At 41.4% G+C, this 22270-nt stretch overlaps 1 protein-coding gene across 8 annotated transcripts in view; it reads left to right on the forward strand.

The window, feature by feature from the left end:
• LOC135577087 (transportin-1-like) overlaps positions 1–22270 on the forward strand; it is a 111410-nt gene that overhangs the window by 38069 nt on the left and 51071 nt on the right. For all 8 annotated transcript variants that reach the window (XM_065044780.1, XM_065044783.1, XM_065044781.1 and 5 more), the window contains one exon: positions 16664–16813. In XM_065044780.1, the coding sequence (XP_064900852.1) occupies positions 16664–16813 (150 nt within the window). The remainder of the gene's footprint in view (positions 1–16663; positions 16814–22270) is intronic.

Raw genomic sequence — 22270 nt, forward strand, 5'->3', positions numbered from 1 at the left:
TACCACTTTTTAGCTAGGATATGACATACCTAATTCCTTTCTATGTGGTGAAAAAAGAAGAGAACTACTGATGAGAAGACCTGTTCTAGTTAAGATTCAGACTGTCCATCATTTTGGCAAAACATATATGTCCTTTCTCAGATCTACCTTTTATCTTTCTTGGATGATAGATAAAGGACATGGTTAGTTTGCACATAGTTTCTGTAAAGTTTTTAGTTTGGTTTCTTTTCTGTTCTTTAGGAGTGTTGCTGGACTCTTGGCAGGACCTAGGCTAATGGGAACATATATTGAGAGAAATGCATCATGTTCCTGATCGCTTTCTGCTGGCCCGTATAGCCATAGTTGTCTATCCTGTTGCAGCTATGCAAAGTCCTTGTGATCCCAATCTTGGATCATGTTTAGGTGACTGATTTTTCATCCAGTCCTAATGTGAGAACTCTAGTCTTTGATCTTACTAGAGTGTTACCTCGATGGATTGATCATGGCCTGGTGTGAGGCTACCACACTCAAGGATCAGAATCCTCCAGATGAATTTTTAATCTGAAGGTAGATGAGCTGGGATTGAGAACACTGCTTGAGTACTGCCTTTGTCATTATCTTTAAAGATGGTCTTTTAAGTTTATTTCCAAAATGCTTTGGATTTTTAAGACCAGTTGAAGATAGAGCGGTGTCTCTGCAACTCTTGATCTTGTTCATATGATGACTAAGTCATTCAGAGTACCTTACTTTGACATAAAATATTACCATGGAGGAAGGTCCTGTCCCCATCCTCCCCCAAGTTTTTGTTTCACTAGAATCTAGTCACCACAGATGGTATTTTTTTTTTTTTTTGTAATAATGACACAATTAATCTAGATTGCAGTTCTGCAAGCAGAATTTGAAATGGCTTTTTATAAACTATTACTGGGATCCAAAGTGGGTTTGATGTGAATATTTCCTGATGAGAGTTGAAATTTAAATTTGATCTGGACAGCAGTTTTCTTGAGTCCATTCCATTGTCAACTTTCTTTGTGTGTTGGTGTTGAAAGATCTTTGAAGCTGAGTAAGAAAAAAGACTGTTGTGTGAGGTCAGGTGTTGATTAACCAGCTTCTGTTTTCAAGAAGATATTTTTGATAAGCAGGATTAATCCTGAAAAGTGGCTCAGCAGCTTTAACTGTTTAACTAAAACAAATACCTCCCTACTACCGCCACCCCCCATCCCCAATACCATCATCCCACATGATGTCATAATTGAATAGACTAAAATAACTGCCAAGGAGTGAATCTGATCAGATTACAATTCAGAAGTCAAGTCAGATTAATGTATCCTTACAACTTAAAATGCTGCATAACATCTGTAGTGTTCTATTTAAACAACGGTGAAACATTTTTTTTTTCCCTTCAATTCAGATATGTTAAGAATTTCAAAAACAAATTAAGCCCAACTGAATTTTAGTAACCAAAGTATAAAGTAATTGAGGTGCATAACTATCTTAAGGGAAAACAAATTATGAGATAATGAATTTAGTCAGATCAGACCACTAAAAATTCCATTCCTTCCCCCACCACTTATGATGGCTAATTCTTCCTTTCCATGCTTCATATAGATATCGTAATGCAGATTTAAGGATAATGCTTCTCCTAAGTAGTTCTATGGCATACATAGCATTTGTGAGAAGTGACAGATTTTAGTTTTTATTTCTTCATTTAAGAGTCTTAAAAGAAACTTTGAAGTTATCCAGTAGATTGTGTTATGTGAGTCAATGCTTCAGGAATACTTTCTTGAAACTCCTTATTCTGAGCATATAGAATGAGTGGAATATGTGATCTCTATTATCTCGTTCCCTGTCCCTGAAACCCATAAAAGGAAAGCATTGAAAAAGTGTGGGAGATTTGAGGGATTTTCTTGAAGTTAATGTGTGGATGAGTTTCTATTAGATGGAGATTTGTTATTGAACTAGCCAGGCCCAAAGGAATTTCAAGGCCACCTCGGAAAACTGAAAGCAGGATCTGCTGTGGAAGTAAACCAGTTCAGCAGCTACAAGGCAGCAACACGACGTAAATCAACAGACCTATTAGCAGTGAAACTCGGGCGCATGGACAGCTCGTGAATATAGACAATATCCGATCAGTTAATGCATGCTTGGAGCGTGGACGCATGATCAGAAAATAACTGCATATATAAGGAGGCTTGATTCTGTAATAAATTGGCTTCGCTTAAATTCGCATTGGATTGTGTGGAGTCCATGATTTTTCGCCCTCGCAAGTGGTGACCCCGACGTGTTCTGCAAGGAGAATTTACGGCGAGGGGACGACTGCTGCAAGGAACAAGCCCCAGCTGGAGACGGCGCAGCTGGACCGTGACCGGGACATAGTCTGCGGGCTGCGTGACTCCTGATTGATCGCTACAGAAGCAATGGAGGAGGAATAGAGGATCCGACATTGTTGCAACGGACACCCAAAGAGGTGAGCAGCTGGGGGCGAGAGGAGATGGAGCAGAATATATCTAAAGAAGCAGCAGCAATACTGCGTCTTCTCTCGCATATCCTCTTTAAGAGAGGGGTGAAATATGAGGAGAGTAACCTCAAAAGCCTATTAATTTGGTGCAGAGGCCATGGGTTTCCTGCCGATCCATCAGGAGCTTTTCAAATAGAGGCTTGGGAAAAAGTGGGAACTGTGTCGTGGGAGGCGATCAGTTGCGGTGAAAAAGATATTCTTGGCCTTGTAACCACCTGGCAACTGATAATTACTACATTGAAGCAATTAGAAGCCGAAAAGACTATTACACAAGGCGCGTTTGCAGCATTAAGTCCGACAAAAGATGAAAAGACTATTAGGAGCATTAGTGACTCAAAACAGGCATTTCCAGCTCAAATGCCAGGTAAGTTGCAAGTTTTTGCTCACGATCCAACAAAGTATTCGCTCCCAGAGGAAGTGCCAATATACGAACCATCTGCACCTCCCCTGGAAGATGAATCATCAAAAAACAGAGCCAGTGTACTGAGGACATGGAAACCGATTAAAATGTACCGACCGACTCAACAAAGAAGAAACTATTTTATCCTCCTTTGCCACCATCTACACCACCTACTCCTGAACCTCTGATTCATCCTGGGTTTTCTGATAAGCCTAAATGGGCCCAAGAGCTTATTCGGAAACTGGAAGGTTTGGAAGGACAACAACAGATTCAACAATCTTATTTAGAAGATCAAATGAACAGAGAAGACATGATAATACATAGACTGGAACAGAACATTTCTGATAAGCATTCTGGGGGGGCAGTGGGAGGTGCTGTGGGTGCTGCGAGTGGCAATCCCACCATGAGGTGGCAGGGTGTTATAAAAAATGCATTGCTTGAGGGGGAAGTTTTACCGTCTGCGTATCCAGTAATACTGGGGGATACAGGGAAGGACGGGAGACAGAAACCTAATTAGTGGGCTGTTTTTCCCTGGGAAATAATTAAGGAGGCAAGGAAATCGGTAAAAGAACATGGGTTACAGTCACCTTATACTCAAGCATTTATTGACAGTATTTTTATTACTAATCTTATGACTCCTTCAGATTCGCATACGTTGATGCAAATGATACTAACACCAATTCAGCAGCTACTCTGGTGAACACGTTGGTATGATTTGATACAGCAAGCAGCAGTACAAAATCTAGATGGGGGATGGAGATCCATTAAAAACAGCGACAGTTGATATGCTCTTAGGTCAGGGAGATTTTGCTGATGTACAAAGACAAGCTAGATTGTTTGCGCCGATATTGCATCAGTCAATGAACTTAGCTAGGGAAGCATTGAAAACACTGCCCGAGGATGGAAAAGTTATACCTCCATATACTACTGTTAAACAAGGTCAAAATGAGTCTTACATGGCATTTTTAGAGCATTTGCATGATGTGTTGGAAAGGTCACAGTTAACTGATCCGGTTCGTGAATCACTGCTCATGACTTTAGCAGTGGACAATGCTAATCCTGCTTTTAAGCGTATTTTACAGGTGATGCCAAAGAACTCGACTTTAGTTGATATCCTGGAGGCATGTTCAAGGGTGGGTACACCAGAAGAGCAAGCTGGTTATATGGCTAGTGCTTTTGCAGCAGCCATAAAGCCATTGATTCAAAAAGGTAAACAGGAATCAGGACCTTTGTGTTTATAATTGTGGAAGATCAGGTCACATAAGGGTGCAGTGTAAAGCAAAGCCAAGACAACTGGCAAAAAAATCAAGTAGTGCCAACACAGGTGTTCTGTACTTGTAAAAATTTTGGACATAGGGCTGTGGATTGCAGATCAAGGTTTACTAAAGATGGTAGGCCTTTGGGAAACGGATCACTGAGCACGGGGTGGGGCAGCGCCATGACACAAAACAGCAACCCTCTCAGGCAGGCTGTTTGGACATCATCGCCACCGCCGCCACCTCAGGGAGTGCAGGAGTGGATGTCTCAACAGCAGTAGAGGCAACCCTGGTGGACTCACAGGTTTGCTGCATGCCTACAGAAATGCATGGACCTTTGAGTTGGGGATTGAGTGCACTACTGACTGCTAGGGAGATCTTCTACATCCAGAAAAGGAGTTTTTGTGTTACTGGGAATAATAGATGTTGATTTGACTGGAGTGATTTCTATTATGGTATGGACACTTTTTCCTCCAGTTCATATTCCGAAAGGGTCAAAAATTGGACAGTTAATTCCTTTCTATTTAGCAGTTCCAAAAGTTCAACATATGGAACGTGGTGATGGAGGTTTTGGTTCTACTGGACCTCCTGAACTCTATCTGGCATTGGAAATTCAAAAGAAAAACCCTACACAACGGGTGACATTGTCACATCCTGATGGAGGAAAACTTTGTCTGTCAGTGCTTATAGACACTGGTGTAGATGTTACTTTCGTCAGCCTAGAACAATGGCCTTCTAACTGGCAGTTAGAAACTCCGAGCTTACCAGTCATGGGTGTGGGTGGTGTGCAAGTGTGTACACATATGCAGGCATGTCGCAAGAAGAGCCAGAGGCCACAAATGCATTTGCAAAGAGCAAGTTTTATTTTAGTTACCTCTCTACTGGGGGATCTCCGAAGCCACACCTAAACTCCCAGGCAGAGGTGACACAAACGGGGACGCAGGCGCTGGTCAGTTCATCCCTGCTGGAAGATCACAGGGCTTGCTGAGCTCGCCTGTATTTCAAGGCTTCAGGCAGGCGCAGCCTCCCGCTCTTTCTCACAACAAAGCAGGAATCTCAGACATAGTGATAAGGTGCCTAGAGTTTCTCACAGGCCTATGTTATCTAACACAGAGGTTCTACTCATCAAGCACACAAGGTCAGTAAAACAATTAGTGTGATGTATGTGCTTTTTCTACAGACAGGTGCAAGTCACTTGAGCGTATTTACATTTAACTAACCTCCTCGCCAAATCTTCCGCTATATCCCCATACAGCAAGCTACAAAAATGAGTGCAAAGCCTATTCAGGTATTGTTAGAGGATGGCAGTCATTGCACTGTGCGACCCTATGTCATGCCACTTCCTTTTTGTCTATTAGGAAGGGATGCTCTTAGTCAGTTAGGAGCAATAATTGCAACTGGGACAAAAAATTTTTGACAGCGGCCACTGAATGGTGACCAATCCTAAAATTAAAATGGAAAGCAGAGACTCCAGTGTGGGTTGATCAGTGGCTGCTATTAAGTGAAAAGATCACCCGAATTAATGACTTAATTTCAGAACAGTTACAATTAGGACACATTCAACCTTCCACGAGTCCGTGGAACACTCCGATTTTTACAGTTTCAAAACAGAGTGGAAAGTGGCGTCTTTTACATGACCTCAGGAAAGTTAATGAAGTAATGGAAAACATGGGAATGCTACAGCCTAGCTTGCCATCCCCTAACATGATGCCACAGGAGTGGGATGTGTTAGTAATAGATCTGAAAGATTGTTTCTTTTCAATTCCGTTACATGAGGATGATTACGAAAAAATTGCTTTCTCAGTACCATCAGTCAATAAGCAAGAACCTATGAAAAGATATCATTGGGTTGTTTTACCCCAGGGCATGAAAAATTCACCTACTATGTCTCAGTCTTATGTTGCTTGGGCATTGGCGCCTCTACATGACAAACACAGAGACTTGATCATATATCATTACATGGATGATATTTTGATTGCTGGAAAATCGCTACAAATAGAATTGATAGTTGCAGAATTAGAAAAAGAGTTAGGGACCAGAGGTTTAAAAATTGTACCAGCAAAAATTCAACAAACACAGCCTCGGAAATACTGAGGCTGGGAAATTACTAAGGCTACGGTTCATCCGCAAAAATTGACTATCAGGACTGACATTCAGACCCTAAATGATGTTCAAAAAATGATGGGTGATTTGAATTGGATTCGTACCTGTTGTGGTATTACAAATGATGATTTACTGCTAATTGCTAAAGTATTGCAGGGAGGAGGTGGGGTTGATGCTCCACGCTCAACAAATGCTGAAGTACAGCAAGCATTAGTGAACATTATGCAAAAAATTTCCAATCATTATACATACAGATGGGATCCAGTACAAGAAATTGGATTAATGATTATTAATAACTCTGCACATCCTTTTGCTTTGATCATGCAGTGGGCAGAAGAATCTGACCCACTCAGAATTTTGGAGTCGCTGTTTCTCTCAATTCAACCCAAACAATCAGTAGTTACCAGAATAGAAACATTCACTCAATCGATAATAAAAGGTCGGTCCCACATAGTGGAAATAAGCGGAAAAGAATCAGATTATGTATCACAGTATCACAGTATGTTTGGGATTGGAAGGGACCTCAAAAGATCATCTAGTCCAGTCCCCCTGCTGTAGCAGGAACGCCTAGGTGAGGTCACACAGGAACATGTCCAGGCGGGTTTTGAATGTCTCCAGAGAAGGAGACTCCACAGCCTCCCTGGGCAGCCTGTTCCAGTGCTCTGTCACCCTCACTGAGAAGAAGTTTTTTCTCAAATTTAAGTGGAACCTCTTGTGTTCTATCTTGATCCCATTACCCCTTGTCCTATCATTGTTTGCCACCGAGAAGAGCCTGGCTCCATCCTCATGGCACTCACCCTTTATATATTTATAAACATTAATAAGGTCACCCCTCAGTCTCCTCCAAACTAAAGAGACCCAGCAGTCATACCTTTGTCAGCTGAATATTTGTAATGGGCATTACAGAATTCTATAGCTCTACAGTCTGCAATGTTAGGTTACTCAGGACCAATTAGAGTGCATTACCCTCCACATAAGCTTATGGGGTGGTTACCAACATTTCAAATAGAACGGATGCCTCTTCTGTCTCTGAATCTGGTAAGAGGTATCACTGTTTTTACAGATGCAGGAGGTTGTTCACATAAAGCTGCAATAACATGGCAGGAAAAGGGAGAATGGAAGGATCTTGTGCTAACTGATTTAGAGGGTTCAGTTCAACTCTTAGAACTGCAAGCAGTAATTCAAGTCTTTAAGATGTGGGACAAACAACCTGTAAACGTAGTATGTGATTCACTGTATGTTGTAGGGGTTGTATTGCGGTTAGAAAGAGCAGTTTTGAAGAATGTTGACACTTTACTACAGTATAGACTATTTAAAGTTTTATGGGATTTACTGAATCAGCGAACACATCGCTATTTTATCAGAAGTCATACAGGAATTGCTAGTAGCTTAGCTGAAGGTAATCAGTGCACAGATAAGTTAGTTGCACCTGCTTGGACAGGTCCTTCTATAGACAGGTTTGCTCAGGCTTGTCGCTCACATGATTTTTTCCATCAATCAGCTAGTGTTTTACAGAAACAATTTAATATCCCTGAGATTGATGCATGTAACATTGTTCTGTCCTGTGCTGATTGTCAAAATTGCTCTGGTGGGCTTTCAGGAGGTGTTAACCTGCGAGGTCTTGGGCCTTTAGAAGTATGGCAAATGGATGTCACACATTTTGCAGAATTTGGACGTCTCAAGTATGTTAATGTTTCGGTTGATGCTTTTTCTCATGTTATCTGGGCTACTGCTCAAGCAGGAGAGTCTAGCAAATACGTTCAAAAACACTTGAGGGCAACTTTTGCGGCTCTTGGTATCCCCAAAGAAATAAAAACAGATAATGGTCCTGGCTATATTGCTCGGGCTACCAATCAATTTTTATCCTTATGGGGCATTACCCATACAACACCACATCAACCAACAGGGCAAACTCTTGTGGAACGTACACATCACACCTTAAAACAGCTGTTGCAAAAACAAAAAAAGGGGGAAACTGGCCTAGCACCTCAGGAGCAATTACAAAAAGCAATATATGTTATGAACTACCTTAGGTTACCCAAGGGAGAAAAGGTTCCTCCCATGGTAACTCATGGTGCAGGTTTAACAGGAGGTTTAGAGCAAGTCAAAAAGGGACAAGCAAAAGTTTGGGTAAAAAATGGAGTTACAGGACAATGGGAAGGTCCATGGAACTTGGTAACATGGGGAAGGGGATATGCCTGTGTTGTTACAGGATCAGGATCACACTGGGTTCCGGCAAAGTGGATCAAACCCTGGCTATAAAACACTGCCCAGAGCACAGAAGTTAGAAACAGCAATGAGACGCGTCATCTAGTGGTGAAACTGATTAGATACCTAACATATAGTTAGACAATAACAAAAAAGGGGGAAAATCAAGACTGACTAGTTCTAACCTGTTGGGATAATATAACTGCTTTGATTATTCATACAGAGTTCAATGATGCTATGGATTTTGCAATGCGTAGTAGACATTACTCTAATAGTGCTAAACATAAGCAATGCTTTTTGGCTTCCTTCTCAGCCAAACACTAACATTCGGATAACTTTAGCCAACATGACAGGTCAAGACTCAATCTGTTTAGCTACTGCATCTCCGAGCAATCCTTTTTCAACATGTTTGGTTGGTGTTCCACTAGATACCTGGTCTATACCTGGAAACAAGAAACAATTGGTTGTTGGTAAAAATGTGACAGATAATTGGGACAGCTGGGTTGTAGACCTACCACAAGGAGGTTTGGAACCTCAAGAAATGGAGTTACTAGGATCAGTAAAAATGGATTTCTGTATATATTTCAATTATTCAGGAAAAAAAACATCTCTCTTGTGCAAGTAGTAAACGCTTCATCATCTGTATATCGTAATCAGAGTTTTTGGTGTAATTATGCCAGTCCAAATGTATCTAGGGCTACCAACATTCCTTTGAAATTACCTCCAGGAATTTTTTTAATTTGTGGAAATAGAGCTTGGCAAGGAATTCCTTCCTACATAAAAGGAGGACCATGTTCTTTAGGGAGATTGACCTTATTGACTCCAAATACATCAACCATTTTAATGCATAAGAAAAAAAAAAAAAAAAAAGAAAGAAACATCCATGCCTATAACAAAGACTGTAAGGATAATATACAATTTTGGGGAAAAGGTGAAACTATAGCATCTTCTATTTCTGCACCTTGAGTTGCAGCAGCACAGGCTTTGACTACGCTTAACAAATTAGGATGCTGGTTAGCAAAACTGACTAATGCTACTTTTTTAGCATTGTCTGGACTTTTAGCAGATACAGATTCAATTAGGCATGCTACGCTTCAAAATTGTGCTGCCATAGATTTTTTTGTTGTTTAGCGCAAGGGCATGGTTGTATCAGTAATGTTAATGCTTATTCCTTGTATCTTACAATGTGTAAAACAGACAGTAGAAAAATCCATGAAAGGTCTTTGGTTGGTTCAAAAACAAAAAGGCGTAATTGTGGGAGATTTGAGGGATTTTCTTGAAGTTAATGTGTGGATGGGTTTCTATTAGATGGAGATTTGTTATTGAACTAGCCAGGCCCAAAGGAATTTCAAGGCCACCTCAGAAAGCTGAAAACAGGATCTGCTGTGGGAGTAAAACAGTTCAGCAGCTACAAGGCAGCAACATGACGTAAATCAACAGACCTATTAGCAGTAAGACTCGGGCACGTGGACAGCTCATGAACATAGACAATATCCAATCAGTTAATGCATGCTTGGAGCGTGGACACATGATCAGGAAATAACTGCATATATAAGGAGGCTTGTTTCTGTAATACATTGGCTTTGCTTAAATTCATATTGGATTGTTTGGAGTCCATGATTTTTTGCCCTCGCAAAAAATAACAGGTACAATAACAAGGTTCTTGACCGTAGTACCAGTTTGCTAGCCTAGCGCCCTCATGTGCTAGTGAGGTCCTTCGGTCTGCCATCTCAGTGGAGGTAGGGGTTGGAGAGCTGAGCAGCAGCAAGGACACTAGTGTTATTAATGAGTTAGAAAGCACAGAAGGGCCTGAGAATGGTCACATAGGAATTAGGGCTTCTCCTCCTACAAATGCGATGGGATCAATAGCCCAGCTGAAGTGCATCTATGCGAATGCACACAGTATGGGCAACAAACAGGAAGAGCTGGAAGCCATTGTGAAGCAGGAAAACTGCTATAGTTGCCATCATGGAAACATGGTGGGATGACTCACACAACTGGAGTGCTGCAATGGATGGCTATGAATTCTTCAGAAGGGATAGGCAAGGAATGAGAGGAGGTGGGGTAGCCCTGTATGTTAGGGAGTGTTTTGATTGTGTAAAAGCAGGGGTGTCAAACTCATTTTCACCAGGGGCCACATTAGCCTCAAGGTTGTCTTCAAAGGGCTGAATATAATTTTAGGACTGTATAAATGTAGGAGTAGTTTGATGATGGTGGCAACAGGGTGGAGTGCTTATGGGTAAGAATCAGGGGGAAGGCCAACAAGGCAGTTATTGTTGTGGGAGTCTGTTATAGACCATCCAACCAGGATGAAGAGGCAGATGAAATATTCTGTAAGTTGCTGGGAGAAGTCTCACGATTGCTTGCCCTTTTTCTTGTGGGGGACTTCAACCTACCAGAAGTCTGCTGGAAATACAACATATCAGAGAGGAAGCAGTCTAGGAGGTTCCTGGAGTGTGTGGAAGATAACTTCCTGACACAGCTGATCAGTGAGCCAACTAGGGAAGTGTCTTTCCTTTTCAGGAAAGACAGGCCAGCCAGGCGTGGTGGTGGAGTTGCTCTTTACGTGAGAGTATTGTCCAGGCACAGATGAGGAGCAAGTTGAGAGTCTATGGGTGAGAATTAAGGGGCAGGCTGGCAGGGATGATACTGTTGTGGGTGTCTATTGCAGTCTATCAGATCAGGGTGAGAAAGTTGATGAGGCCTTCTACAGGCAGCTGAGAGCAGCCTCACAGTCACAGGCCCTGGTTGTTGTGGGGGATTTTAACTGCCCAGAGAGGTTGTGGAGTCTCCTTCTCTGGAGACATTCAGAACCCGCCTAGACGCATTGCTGTGCAATCTTCTCTAGGTGAACCTGTCTGAGCAGGGGGTTTGGAGTAGATGATCTCCAGAGGTCCCTTGGAACCCCAACCATTCATTCTGTGTATATTTGTGGTTAAATGGAAGCTGTTGCTTTGTCTCTTTTGTGATCATAGCTACGCATTCTAAAGGATTAATATTTTTTCTTACACAGTAATAATTTTTTACTGGAATTTATATTAATAGTGGCTAATCTACCATATTTTAATCAGACCTTGGTTGGAACTCTGACTCTCTTCAGCTCCCACCCAAGAAGGTACTGCTGGCTGATACAGAATGAGTAACTGTTGTATTCTCAGTTGCTGAGTCAAGCAGCACTGGTGCAGGCACGATTTGCAGTGGAGTGCTTTAGCATGCTGCACAGTGGGGTACCCTGAACTGGGGGAGCTGAGAGAGTGCCACCAGGAGCCCACATCTCGCATGACAGTGGCTGATGAGACCTGGGCAGGGCCAGGAGGAACGGCAGCCGAGCCCCCCCCACCCCGCCCAGTTATAAAAGAAGCCCATGAGGAGCGCTAGGGACTAGGAGCTCATAGAATCATAGTATTCTTTTGGTTGGAAGAGACCCTCAGGATCATTGAGTCCAACCATAACTCTAGCACTAAACCATGTCCCTAAGAATCTCATCTACACACCTTTTAATCACCTCCAGGGATGGTGACTCCACCACTTCCCTGGGCAGCCTGTTCCAATGCCTGACAACCCTTTCCATGAATAATTTTTTCCTAATATCCAATCTAAACTTCCCCTGGCACAACTTGAGGCCATTTCCTCTTGTCCTATCACTTGCTTCTGGGAGAAGAGACCAACACCCTCCATGCTACAACCTCCTTTCAGGTAGTTGTAGATAGTGATAAGGTCTCCCCTCAGCCTTCTTTTCTCCAGGCTAAAAAGCCCCAGCTCCCTCAACTGCCTCGCATAAGACTTGTGCTCCAGGCCCCTCACCAGCTTTGTTGACCTCCTCTGCACTCTCTCTAGTACCTCAATGTCCTTCTTATGATGAGGAACCTCAAAATGAACACAGTATTCAAGGTGCGGCCTCACCAGCGCTGAGTCCAGTGGCACAGTCACTTCTCTAGTCCTGCTGGCCACACTATTCCTGATACAAGCCAGGATGCTGTTGGCCTTTATGGCCAACTGGGCACACTGCTGGCTTATATTCAACCAGTTGTCAATGAACACCTCCAGATCCCTTTCTGCCAGGCAGCTTTCCAGCCACTGTTCCCCAAGCCTGTAGTGCTGCCTGGGGTTGTTATGACCCAAGTGCAGGACCTGGCACTTAGCCTTGTTTAACCTCATACAATTGGCCTCGGCCCAACGATCCAGCCAGTCCAGATTCCTCTGGAAAGCCTTCCTACCCTCCAGCAGATCAATGTTGGAGCGATAAAGGACTCAGCAAACAATTCGATTCAATGTGAATCACGCTAAAGCCATTTATTACAGAAACCAGCCTCCTTATATATGCAACTATATTCTAATCACGCGTCCACGCTCCAAGCATGGATTTGCTAAATGAGTATCATGGGCTGTCCATGCGCTGGAGTCTCACTGATGATACGTCCGATGATTCATGCCACGCCAGGATCCTGCTGATTGAGGAACGCCCCTCTTTCTCACAGCAGATTCTGTTCTCAGCTTCTCGAAGTGTCCTTGAGATTCCTTTAAGCCTGACTAATTCAACAACATATCTTTATCTATCAAAACCCCTCCACAGATCAACACTCCCCCCCAATTTGGTGTAATCTGCAAACTTACTAAGGGTGCACTCGATCCCTTTATCCAGATCATTGATAAAGATATTAAAGTCAACAGGCCCCAATACTGAGCCCCGGGGAACACCACTTGTGTCCAGCTGCCAACTGGATTTGGCTCTGTTCACCACAACTCTTTCCCCTTTTGAGAAAGGTGTGTTGTATTTGTCACTAGCAGGCCAGGTGCCATGTAAGCCAACCCATGATCAAAATACCCAAAACTCTGCCAGTGACACCAGTCCTGCAGCCAGGTATTGATCTGGTGGGTCTTCCTACATCTTTCCTTGTCATACCCTGCAACTGTGAGGATACAGGAGAGCACTACTTATCCTTTGACCATGCGTTCCAAGTCCCTGAAGTCTCTCTTGATTGTCTTTAGTTTTCCCTTTTCATTTTCATCACTGCCTACCTGAAAAATTATTAGGGGATAATAGCAGCTAGTCCCAGGAAGCAGCACCCTGGTCTCAAACAGCTGATCCCAGAGAGAGAAATGAGAAATAAGGCAGAAAGCCCCAGAGGCCTCTGCAAAATGTCAGGATGGCAAAAGGCCGAACTAAAGAAAGTCCTGAACAGAACTCCCCCAAACAGGTCTCTGTCCTGGCTCCGACAAAGAGAGCGAAACTGCAAGATCCCGACTTCTGACAAAGAGAGCGAAACTGCAAGATCCCGACTCTCCTTAAATATGGAGTATGACACTAATGGGATAGAATAGTTTTATTGATCAGTCTGGATGTTAGTCAAGATCTTCCCTATCTATGCCACCTCACACCTGTAGGCAGAGCATTCAGAATGTCCTTGGCTCTCAGACCAGAGCAATTAAAAACATTATCTCTGTCCTGGGATGTTATCTCTTGCTCTCAAACTAAAATCAAACAATGTCTGTGCTACCTACAAAAAAAAAGGTTTCTAACTGCATGAAAAAAATGAACTTGCTTTCAGTCAAACCATCACAGGAGCTCAAATAAAATCGGTTTATTAAAATGAATTTTAACAAACCCCCCTTTTCTGAGAAGTGCCATTTCTGTTCTAGTACAGATCATGATATAAAGTATTTTTATTGGTCCCCAGTCAGTCATCATGGGTGTACCGAGAGTCCTGGTGTTGTGATGCAGTAACTTTTAATTTTAAAATACATGATAATTGATAGTTATATCTCTTATTTTGCCTATATTTTTGTTGGGATGTTATTAGTTTTGAAGGCCTAGAAGAGATCTGTGTGCAGTCTCTAACTCTTGGTGCAAAGGATCTTTGAACATCCTTATTTTTTGCCAAAATCAGGGCTTCTGTTCTGGTTTGGACCGGGATAGAGTTAATTTTCTTTATAGTGTTCATAGCTTGTATGGGACTGTGTTTTGGACTTGTGCTGGAAACAGTGTTGATAATACAGGGATGTTTTTGTTGCTGCTGAGCAGTGCTTATACAGAGTTAAGGCCTTTTCTGCTTCTTATACCACCCCACCAGCGAGTAGGCTGAGGGCACATAAGAAACTGGGAGAAGACACTTTTAGGATGGCTGACCCCAACCAACTAAAGAGATATTCCATAACATGTGACATCATGCTCAGCATTAAAAGCTGGGGGAAGGAGGAGGAAGGGGGGATGTTCAGAGTGATGTCGTTTGTCTTCCCAAGTCACTGTTACGTGTGTGATGGAACCCTGCTTTCATGGAGATGGTTGAACACTTGCCTGCCAAGGGGAAGCAGTGAATGAATTCCCTGTTTTGCTTTGCTTGCAATGCGTGGCTTTTGCTTTCCCTATTAAACTGTTTTTATCTCAACTCACAAGTTTTTTCACTTTTACCCTTCTGATTCTCTTCCCCCATCCCACTGTGAGGGGAGCAAGCAACTGACTGTCTGGAGCTTAGCTGCCTATGGAGATTAAACAACATCAGCTTCATACAAAAAAAATTCAAACAAGTGCCTAAAATGCAAATTAGAATGATCATCATGTGCCATTTAGAATTGCTGTGAACTGTAAAGTTAAATGTTCTTATACTATAAACTAATCCTTTCTATGTAGAACATCTAGATCTCACTTTAGGCATGTTTCAGAAGTAATACCAAGTTATTTATGCCCTTGATTGAAGAACTAAACATGAGCCTGCTGTAGTATAACTGAAAAATCTAGCCTGTTCTTTTTCCACTCTTCCCCTTGTCTCAATAATTTAGAGGAATTTGCAGGCAAAAAGAGCTCAGTGGAGAGAACTCAAACTGTTACCCAAACTTAATATATTATTCTGTCTAGGTCAATTCTTTGTCTTTTTTCTTATGGTTCACACTGTATAACACTTACCTGTTAACACTGTTTAAAGCCTTTTTTCTTCTCCCTCTAATTATTAGTTTAATAGTTTAATAGAACAGCTGGTATCTGAAGACAGTACAATGCTTTATTTTGTAGAAAAATTGAACACTGTTTTTGTGGCAGTAGGGGGCAGTGGACTTACTGCATAGTCCCTACCTCATTTCTAGGTCTTACTATGGTGAAAGCTGGGTTGTCATCTATTTCGTACAATAATAGTGCTACAGCAAGCCTGTCAATATAATCAGAATGTCTGAATGTCTTTGGTTGATTAATCTCTTTCATGAGTCTCCTATATTCCATTAGTTCAGATCTATTCCTTGCTGTCACTGTTTATTGCAGTGCAACAATAGTGTGGCAGATGCTCTCTATTAATCCCCCCCTATCCCACTAAGGAAATGGAAAAGGAGAAAAAGGGAGAGAGACAAGTTGGAAAGTTTAAAAAGTTTTACTAATAATACTAATAATGAGAGGAAATTATGCAAAATATACAAAACCAATATTGAATTTCCTGGAGTGGCACAGCAGCCCTGGCAGTTGCCTGCCAGAAGCTGCAGGGCAGACGCTGGGAAGTCTTGGACTGGACGCAGCAGTACACAGGAATTGGATTCAGGGATGCATGGACTGGAACCAGGATCAGGACTGCAGACAGAACAGGCAGGGTCCTCTTCAGATGCCAGCTGTGGTCTCCCAGCTTTAAACTGTGTATGACATGGATGGCATGGAATAGCTAGTTGGTCAATTTAGGTCACCTGTTCTGTTTCCCCCTCCCTGCAAGTATGACCCTTTTATGACCCTTTACTTATGGAACATGAAAAGTTTATCAGCAACCTTGGTCACTATAGCAATAAAATATAAATGGCATACCATTCCTACCCTTATCTCAGTGAGACTGTGAACATCAGACATTATCAACTCCAGAGCAAACACTGTCCAAAAAACATACAGCCAACTTAAGAAAAATGCAGTTATTTAAAAGAACCTAGCTGAAAGGAAAATTCACTAACAGGGAACTGGTCCTGTTTTAACCAAAACCAGGACACTTGCTTATATCTATACAAAACTTTCTTAAAATGTAGAATTTGCAATAGTGATATTCTAATTTTGAAGAAATAGAAATAGTGAACTCTGAAACTAAAAAACTTTACATTGTGAATTGATGGGTGTATTTGGAGGGGGAGATAAGGAAATAAAGATTAATATCTCTCACTATAAGCTTTGATCTTGATGCATTGTTCTGGAAGTCTCCTATGAGCTGATCAAAGTTTGAATGTACTTATTTTCTGTTGCAGATGAACCGACACGTTCCTTGAGTGGTCTCATCTTGAAGAATAATGTCAAGGCACATTTTCACAGCTTTCCAAATGGGGTAACTGATTTCATTAAAAGTGAATGTCTGAACAATATTGGTGATTCCTCCCCCTTAATTAGAGCTACTGTAGGTAAGTTTACTCTTATTGCTGTCTTCTACATGTTAAGTGAGAGCTGCACTAGTGAGATTTATTAAGCTCCTAAAACTGTTTGCTTCTGATAATTGTCACAACTACACCATATTTTGATGCTGATATAATGTTCATTGTAAATAAAGTCACACTTATTTTTGCTTCTTATTCTCTTAAAACTGATTTAGCAATTCAGTTCATATCTCTTGAAATGTGACTGAACATAAGTTTAATTTACTAAAATTCAGCTTGCTGCCACTTTTTATGCCTACAAAAAGTAACAAAGTAAAGGTCTGACTTCAGAACTGTTTCAGCGCTCCACTTGCATCAATGAAACACTTCTGTTATCTGATTTCCTCCCTGCCACCCCATATGCACACCCCTTCGGGGAATCATTATACCATGTGTGACACACATTAACATAATGAATTTCTGCTTTTTAAATACCTTCTGTCAGAAAACAGTAGATAAGGTGTGGTGATCAGAACATCAGCTAGAAGTGGTTTTGTTGCATGGATTTCTGATTTCCAAATACTGTATTTTAGTACACCTCTTTCATAACATACATATTTGCATTATTTTTACTTATTTCTAGGTAATGTTGCTTTTCTGTCTGCTCTTTGAGAATGTGATTTCCCTCAATTACTACAAGCATACTAATTTTCCTCATCCACCTCAAAAACTAGAAAAAAGTAAAATAAATGTATATTTAAGTACAGTATAAAAAAGCAGGGGCAGGTGCAAGTTCAGAAAGGAATTCAGCTTGTATCAGCTGATTTCTGTTATAAAATAATCTACCAGTTATTGGTCCTTTAGAATCCTTTGTTTTTTCTATAGGATTCCTTCTCCAGACACCCAGGTTAAGGACTTTGGGCTAGAGAAAAATGTCCATCTCTGCTTTTTCCTGCTATCTCATCTCTTGTGAAGCTGCTTAACTGTGAAATTTGTTAATGCCCCATTTTCTTAATGACAGTAGAAATGAGTCTTTGAGTGGCAGGTACTTTCATTATTTCAGGTTGTAGAAGAGTTGTGCTTGTTTGTTCATAGGAGTTGTCAGTGGAGTATAATGGAGCTGACTAAAGAATATAATAATATATTACAGCTCTGTTTGGATTGCTGTCTTAGGGTGGTGTGGTGGTGGTGGTGACAGCTGGGGGAGGGGAGAGGGTGCGGGCTGTTGTTTGTTTGGTTTTGAGCAGTTTATTCTTTGATTTCTCTTAGTAGGAAACATTTGTGGATTAATAGCTCAATTATTGTTGAGCTTTAAGTGGTCCTTTCAGGGATTATTCAAGCATATATGAATTCTGAAGATGAGTACCAACTGATTAACTGTATGCTTACATAATAAGAATTGCTATTTAGCTTGTGTTTGGCACCCTCCTGTGTGAAGTCATTAAATGCCGGATCCTTGTAGGCTTTTGTCTTAATAGTGAGGTTGGTCCAGTACTCTCACTGGTCTCTTGATACTAACTAGGTATAAATATATTGCTACCTGCCTAGGCTGCCTTGTTAGCATATGAGTTGGCATGTACTAGTCATAGCTGCTCTTTGAGATGCATGCACATTTTTGTTGTTCAAGCACTATCAATTCAATGAGCCAACCGCAAATAAGATCTCTGGAATTTTGAGATGAAGATGAGCAAGTACATCAAAATAACATCAGGGAAGAAGTAATGCAGCCTTTGTGGTCTCTGGCATCCGGTACTAACCAGACAAATGCTGATGCCTTTTGGCCAAGATGGAGACAAGTTGATTAATCCCATTCTCAGAAGTCAGCTCACTGAGGACGATGAAGATGGCAGTAAAGTCTATTTTAGAACTGTGATTCAAGACCAAATGGTAACTACATGTTGTTGTGTTCTTACTTAGCTTTTCCCTGTTTTAACCCCAAAATGAGTAACAGTGTGGAACCTCTCTGTGCTGTGTGGTACAGGTTTTAAAAACAATTGTGCCAACATTGAAATATGGATTCAAGTTAAAAAAAGACACTACATGTGTTGAGGACCCACAAACTTACCAGGAAATAAATGCATCTATTTAGGAGGTGTCTGTCACAGAATCACAGAATGATCGGGGTTGGGAGAGACCTCTGGAGATCATCTAGTCCAACCCACCTGCTAAAGCAGGTACACCTAGAGTAGATTGCACAGGAATGTCTCCAGAGAAGGAGACTCCACAACCTCTCTGGGCAGCCTGTTCCAGTTTTCTGTCACCCTCAAAGTAGTTTCTCCTCATGTTTAGATGGAACTTCCTATGCTTCAGTCTGTGCCCATTGCCCCTCATCCTATCGTTGAGCACCACTGAAAAGAGTCTGGTCCCATCCTCTTGACATCCTCCCTTGAGATATTTATAAACATTGATGAGATCCCCTCTCAGCCTTCTCCAGGCTGAACAGACCCAGCTCTCTCAGTCTCTCCTCATAAGAAAGATCCTCCAGCCCACTTAGTAGCTCTCTGCTGGACTCTCTCCAGTAATTCCTTATCCTTCTTAAACTGGGGAGCCCAGAAATGAACACAGTACTCCACGTGCGACCTCACCAGGACAGAGTAGAGGGGGAGGATAACTTCCCTCAACCTGCTGGTCACACTTTTCTTAATGCACCCCAGGATACCATTGGTCTTCTTGGCCACAAGGGCACATTGTTGGCTCACGGTCCACCTGTCGTTGACCAGAACTCCCAAGTCCTTCTCTGCAGTACTGCTTTCCAGCAGGTTTCCCCCTAACCTGTACTGGTGCCTGGGGTTATTCCTCCCCAGGTGCAGGACCCTACACTTGCCCTTGTTGAATTTTGTCAGATTCTTCTCTGCCCAGTCCTCCAGTCTGTCCAGGTCTATGACTGTTCTTAAAACTTTCTGGGGATTCTAGTCTAGGCAGGACCTTAGAGTAGCTCCCTGCTTAAAAGCAAGCAGGGGAAATAGTTTGAGTGTTTAAGAGTAGTGGCAGGACTGGAGAGCTTCATTGCAGAAGTGAATGATTGCCCTATGCAGGGGAAATTTTGTCATGAAGTTCAACTTTTTAGAATCAAGAAGTTCAGAAATCAACTTTCGGAGCTACAGAAGCAAACCACCACCCCAAAACCCCCAACCTTTCTCCTGTCCTGTTATTGACATGAAAGTACTGAAACATAGTTGATTTTTCTTTACATTCAGTTTTTTTTATTGTAGAGTTGATGCTATAAACTGGAGTTGCATGTAATTGGAATAGTGACATAAAATATACTGTCATTACAATTACAGTTCTTTTTTTAACAATTTCTGACATCCATCTGGAGTCTGTTCTCTCATGTCAGGGCGCAGAAATGACCTTACAACCCTTAAGATTGTAAAGAAGATATGTATTTACAGCGCTGGACATACGGGATAGCTCCGCCCCAGTTGTGTGTGTTTACAGTAGCTGTGAGCTTGGTTAAATGCAGTAAAGTGTTACATATTCATGAAAGTCTTAGGAATGCCTGTATATATTCATAACCTGTCCCCGAGAAGGCGGTTCTTATTACAATGAGTTCCGGGAGACCATTTCCATAGTCTCCACCTCCGGCTCCTCCTGGTTGCAGCTGCGCAGTGATCGTGAACCCAGGTCCTCTTCTCTGTACACGGTCACCTTTGGTCCAGTGTGATGAGCTGGTTAGGTCTCAGACTGCTGAGCTGGTTAAAACTGGCATATCTCCTGTCCTGTGCCCAAGTTTCTGTTATCTAGTTCACCCAAGGATGCACCAAGGATGCACCCAAGGATTATTATTTTTGCAAGGCATCAGTGAAGTCCTGTTTCTCATACAATAAGTTACACAGAGTTAAGCAAGGCTAGGCAATAGTGATGTGGGTTAAAGGGTTAGCTCTCTAAGTATCTTTAAGTGTTAGTTCTTTAAGTGTTAATTAGTTAATTGTTAGTTAATTAATTGTTAATTCCCTGTATCAATGTGTTTACTGCTCAATTAGGTCAACTGCTGTACTTGTTAGATTTCACATTTGTCAAGTGAGATATCAGCAGATTCTCTAATACTGATTTGTAATTAAGTTCATAATAAATCAAGGGCCACCTTTATAAAGATTTTCAGTTTCCAGTTTCTAACCTTGCAGCTTAGTATGTTGGTCAGAAGGAAAGGCCTCATTTAACTGTTAACTCTAGCCCAAACCTGTCAAAAAGCTGCAAGCTACTACATTGATTATTTCTTTGATTATTTCTCTGACATCCTTGTTTCTGTGTTGCAGAGAAAGCCACAAAGGCAAATCTTTGGTGTCTTCTGTTCCCTGCTAGCCAACTAAAGCAGCAGGCGGGTGGGAAATATTTCACATTTGAAAGGAAATGAAGCTCATTAGAAGCCCATGTAGATTTCTTTTAACATGAACCTAAGTGCCTAAAACTTTATTTTATATAGCTGTTTACTTATTGCTCTTAAAACCTCTTGCAAAGCTTCAAATTCTATACCTATTGCCTCTTTAAGTTCTTGATAGTCTGATATCTATTTATTTATTTGTTTTTGTCCCCACCAAAGTGTCTCTTCATCATTTAAAAAAATAGCACACCTTTAAATGGCTTCTCTACAGACCTTTACAGAAAGCTTGTAATTACATGTATGGTCTGAATTGCATGTGCTTCTGTTGCAAGGGGACGATAGCCTCAAGTGGCTTCTTGCCTACACATCTGGAAGTATTTCCTCCTAGGTTATCCTGTTGCTGTCTAGGATAAGCCTTTTTGAAGAACACTTAAAGTAGTTTTCAAATAGTCTTTCCTTTAGCTGTGAAAGCTTGCATGTGTTACAAGTACAGACAAACCACTTGTCATCTTCAGAAAACTTCTAGGATCTTGAAAAGATTTTAAACCAACTCTTTTCCAAAACTACCAAGCCCTTTAAGACTTATGACTTCTCTCACATGTTGATCCAGAGGAGTTCCAGGAATTTCATTCTTAAGTTTGTTTCTCAACTTGTGTTAATTCTGCAAACCTGTGCCAGATCTAAGTCAGGGAGACAATTTTGCAATTTAAGTACATTATCTAGGAGGCAAGAACATTCATTTGTTTTGTTCTGTTTATGAAGTTCAGTTTAATTTTTTTAAAAAGCAGATCATTAATATCCAGCAACAATAAAATATGTATTTTCTATTAATGCATCTGATATTCTTTGCAGGACCATAATATTCAGGAGAAATAGTCTTTAAGACTCCATAGATCTCCATAGGCTTTTGGGAGTCTTTTCTATTCAGTTGCAATTATGAAGACAACTGGATACAAACTACTTCTGGAGCTGTAAAATTGTGTTTTATTTCTGTCTTCATTTTTGCCCATTGTCTTCTTGGGTTCTCCTTATTGCATCAAAGGAAACACAGTGCAAAATATCTTTGTGTCTTGCCCAGAATGTCCATTGCTCTGTAATGTCGTCCTATATTCTTGTATATTTAATAAGAATTTTAAAATTTTATTCCAAAGAAAAAGGATATATGGTGATTAGCTCAATGAAAA

Source organism: Columba livia, chromosome W (genome assembly GCF_036013475.1).
Source record: "Columba livia isolate bColLiv1 breed racing homer chromosome W, bColLiv1.pat.W.v2, whole genome shotgun sequence".
NCBI classification, from domain to species: Eukaryota; Metazoa; Chordata; class Aves; order Columbiformes; family Columbidae; genus Columba; species Columba livia.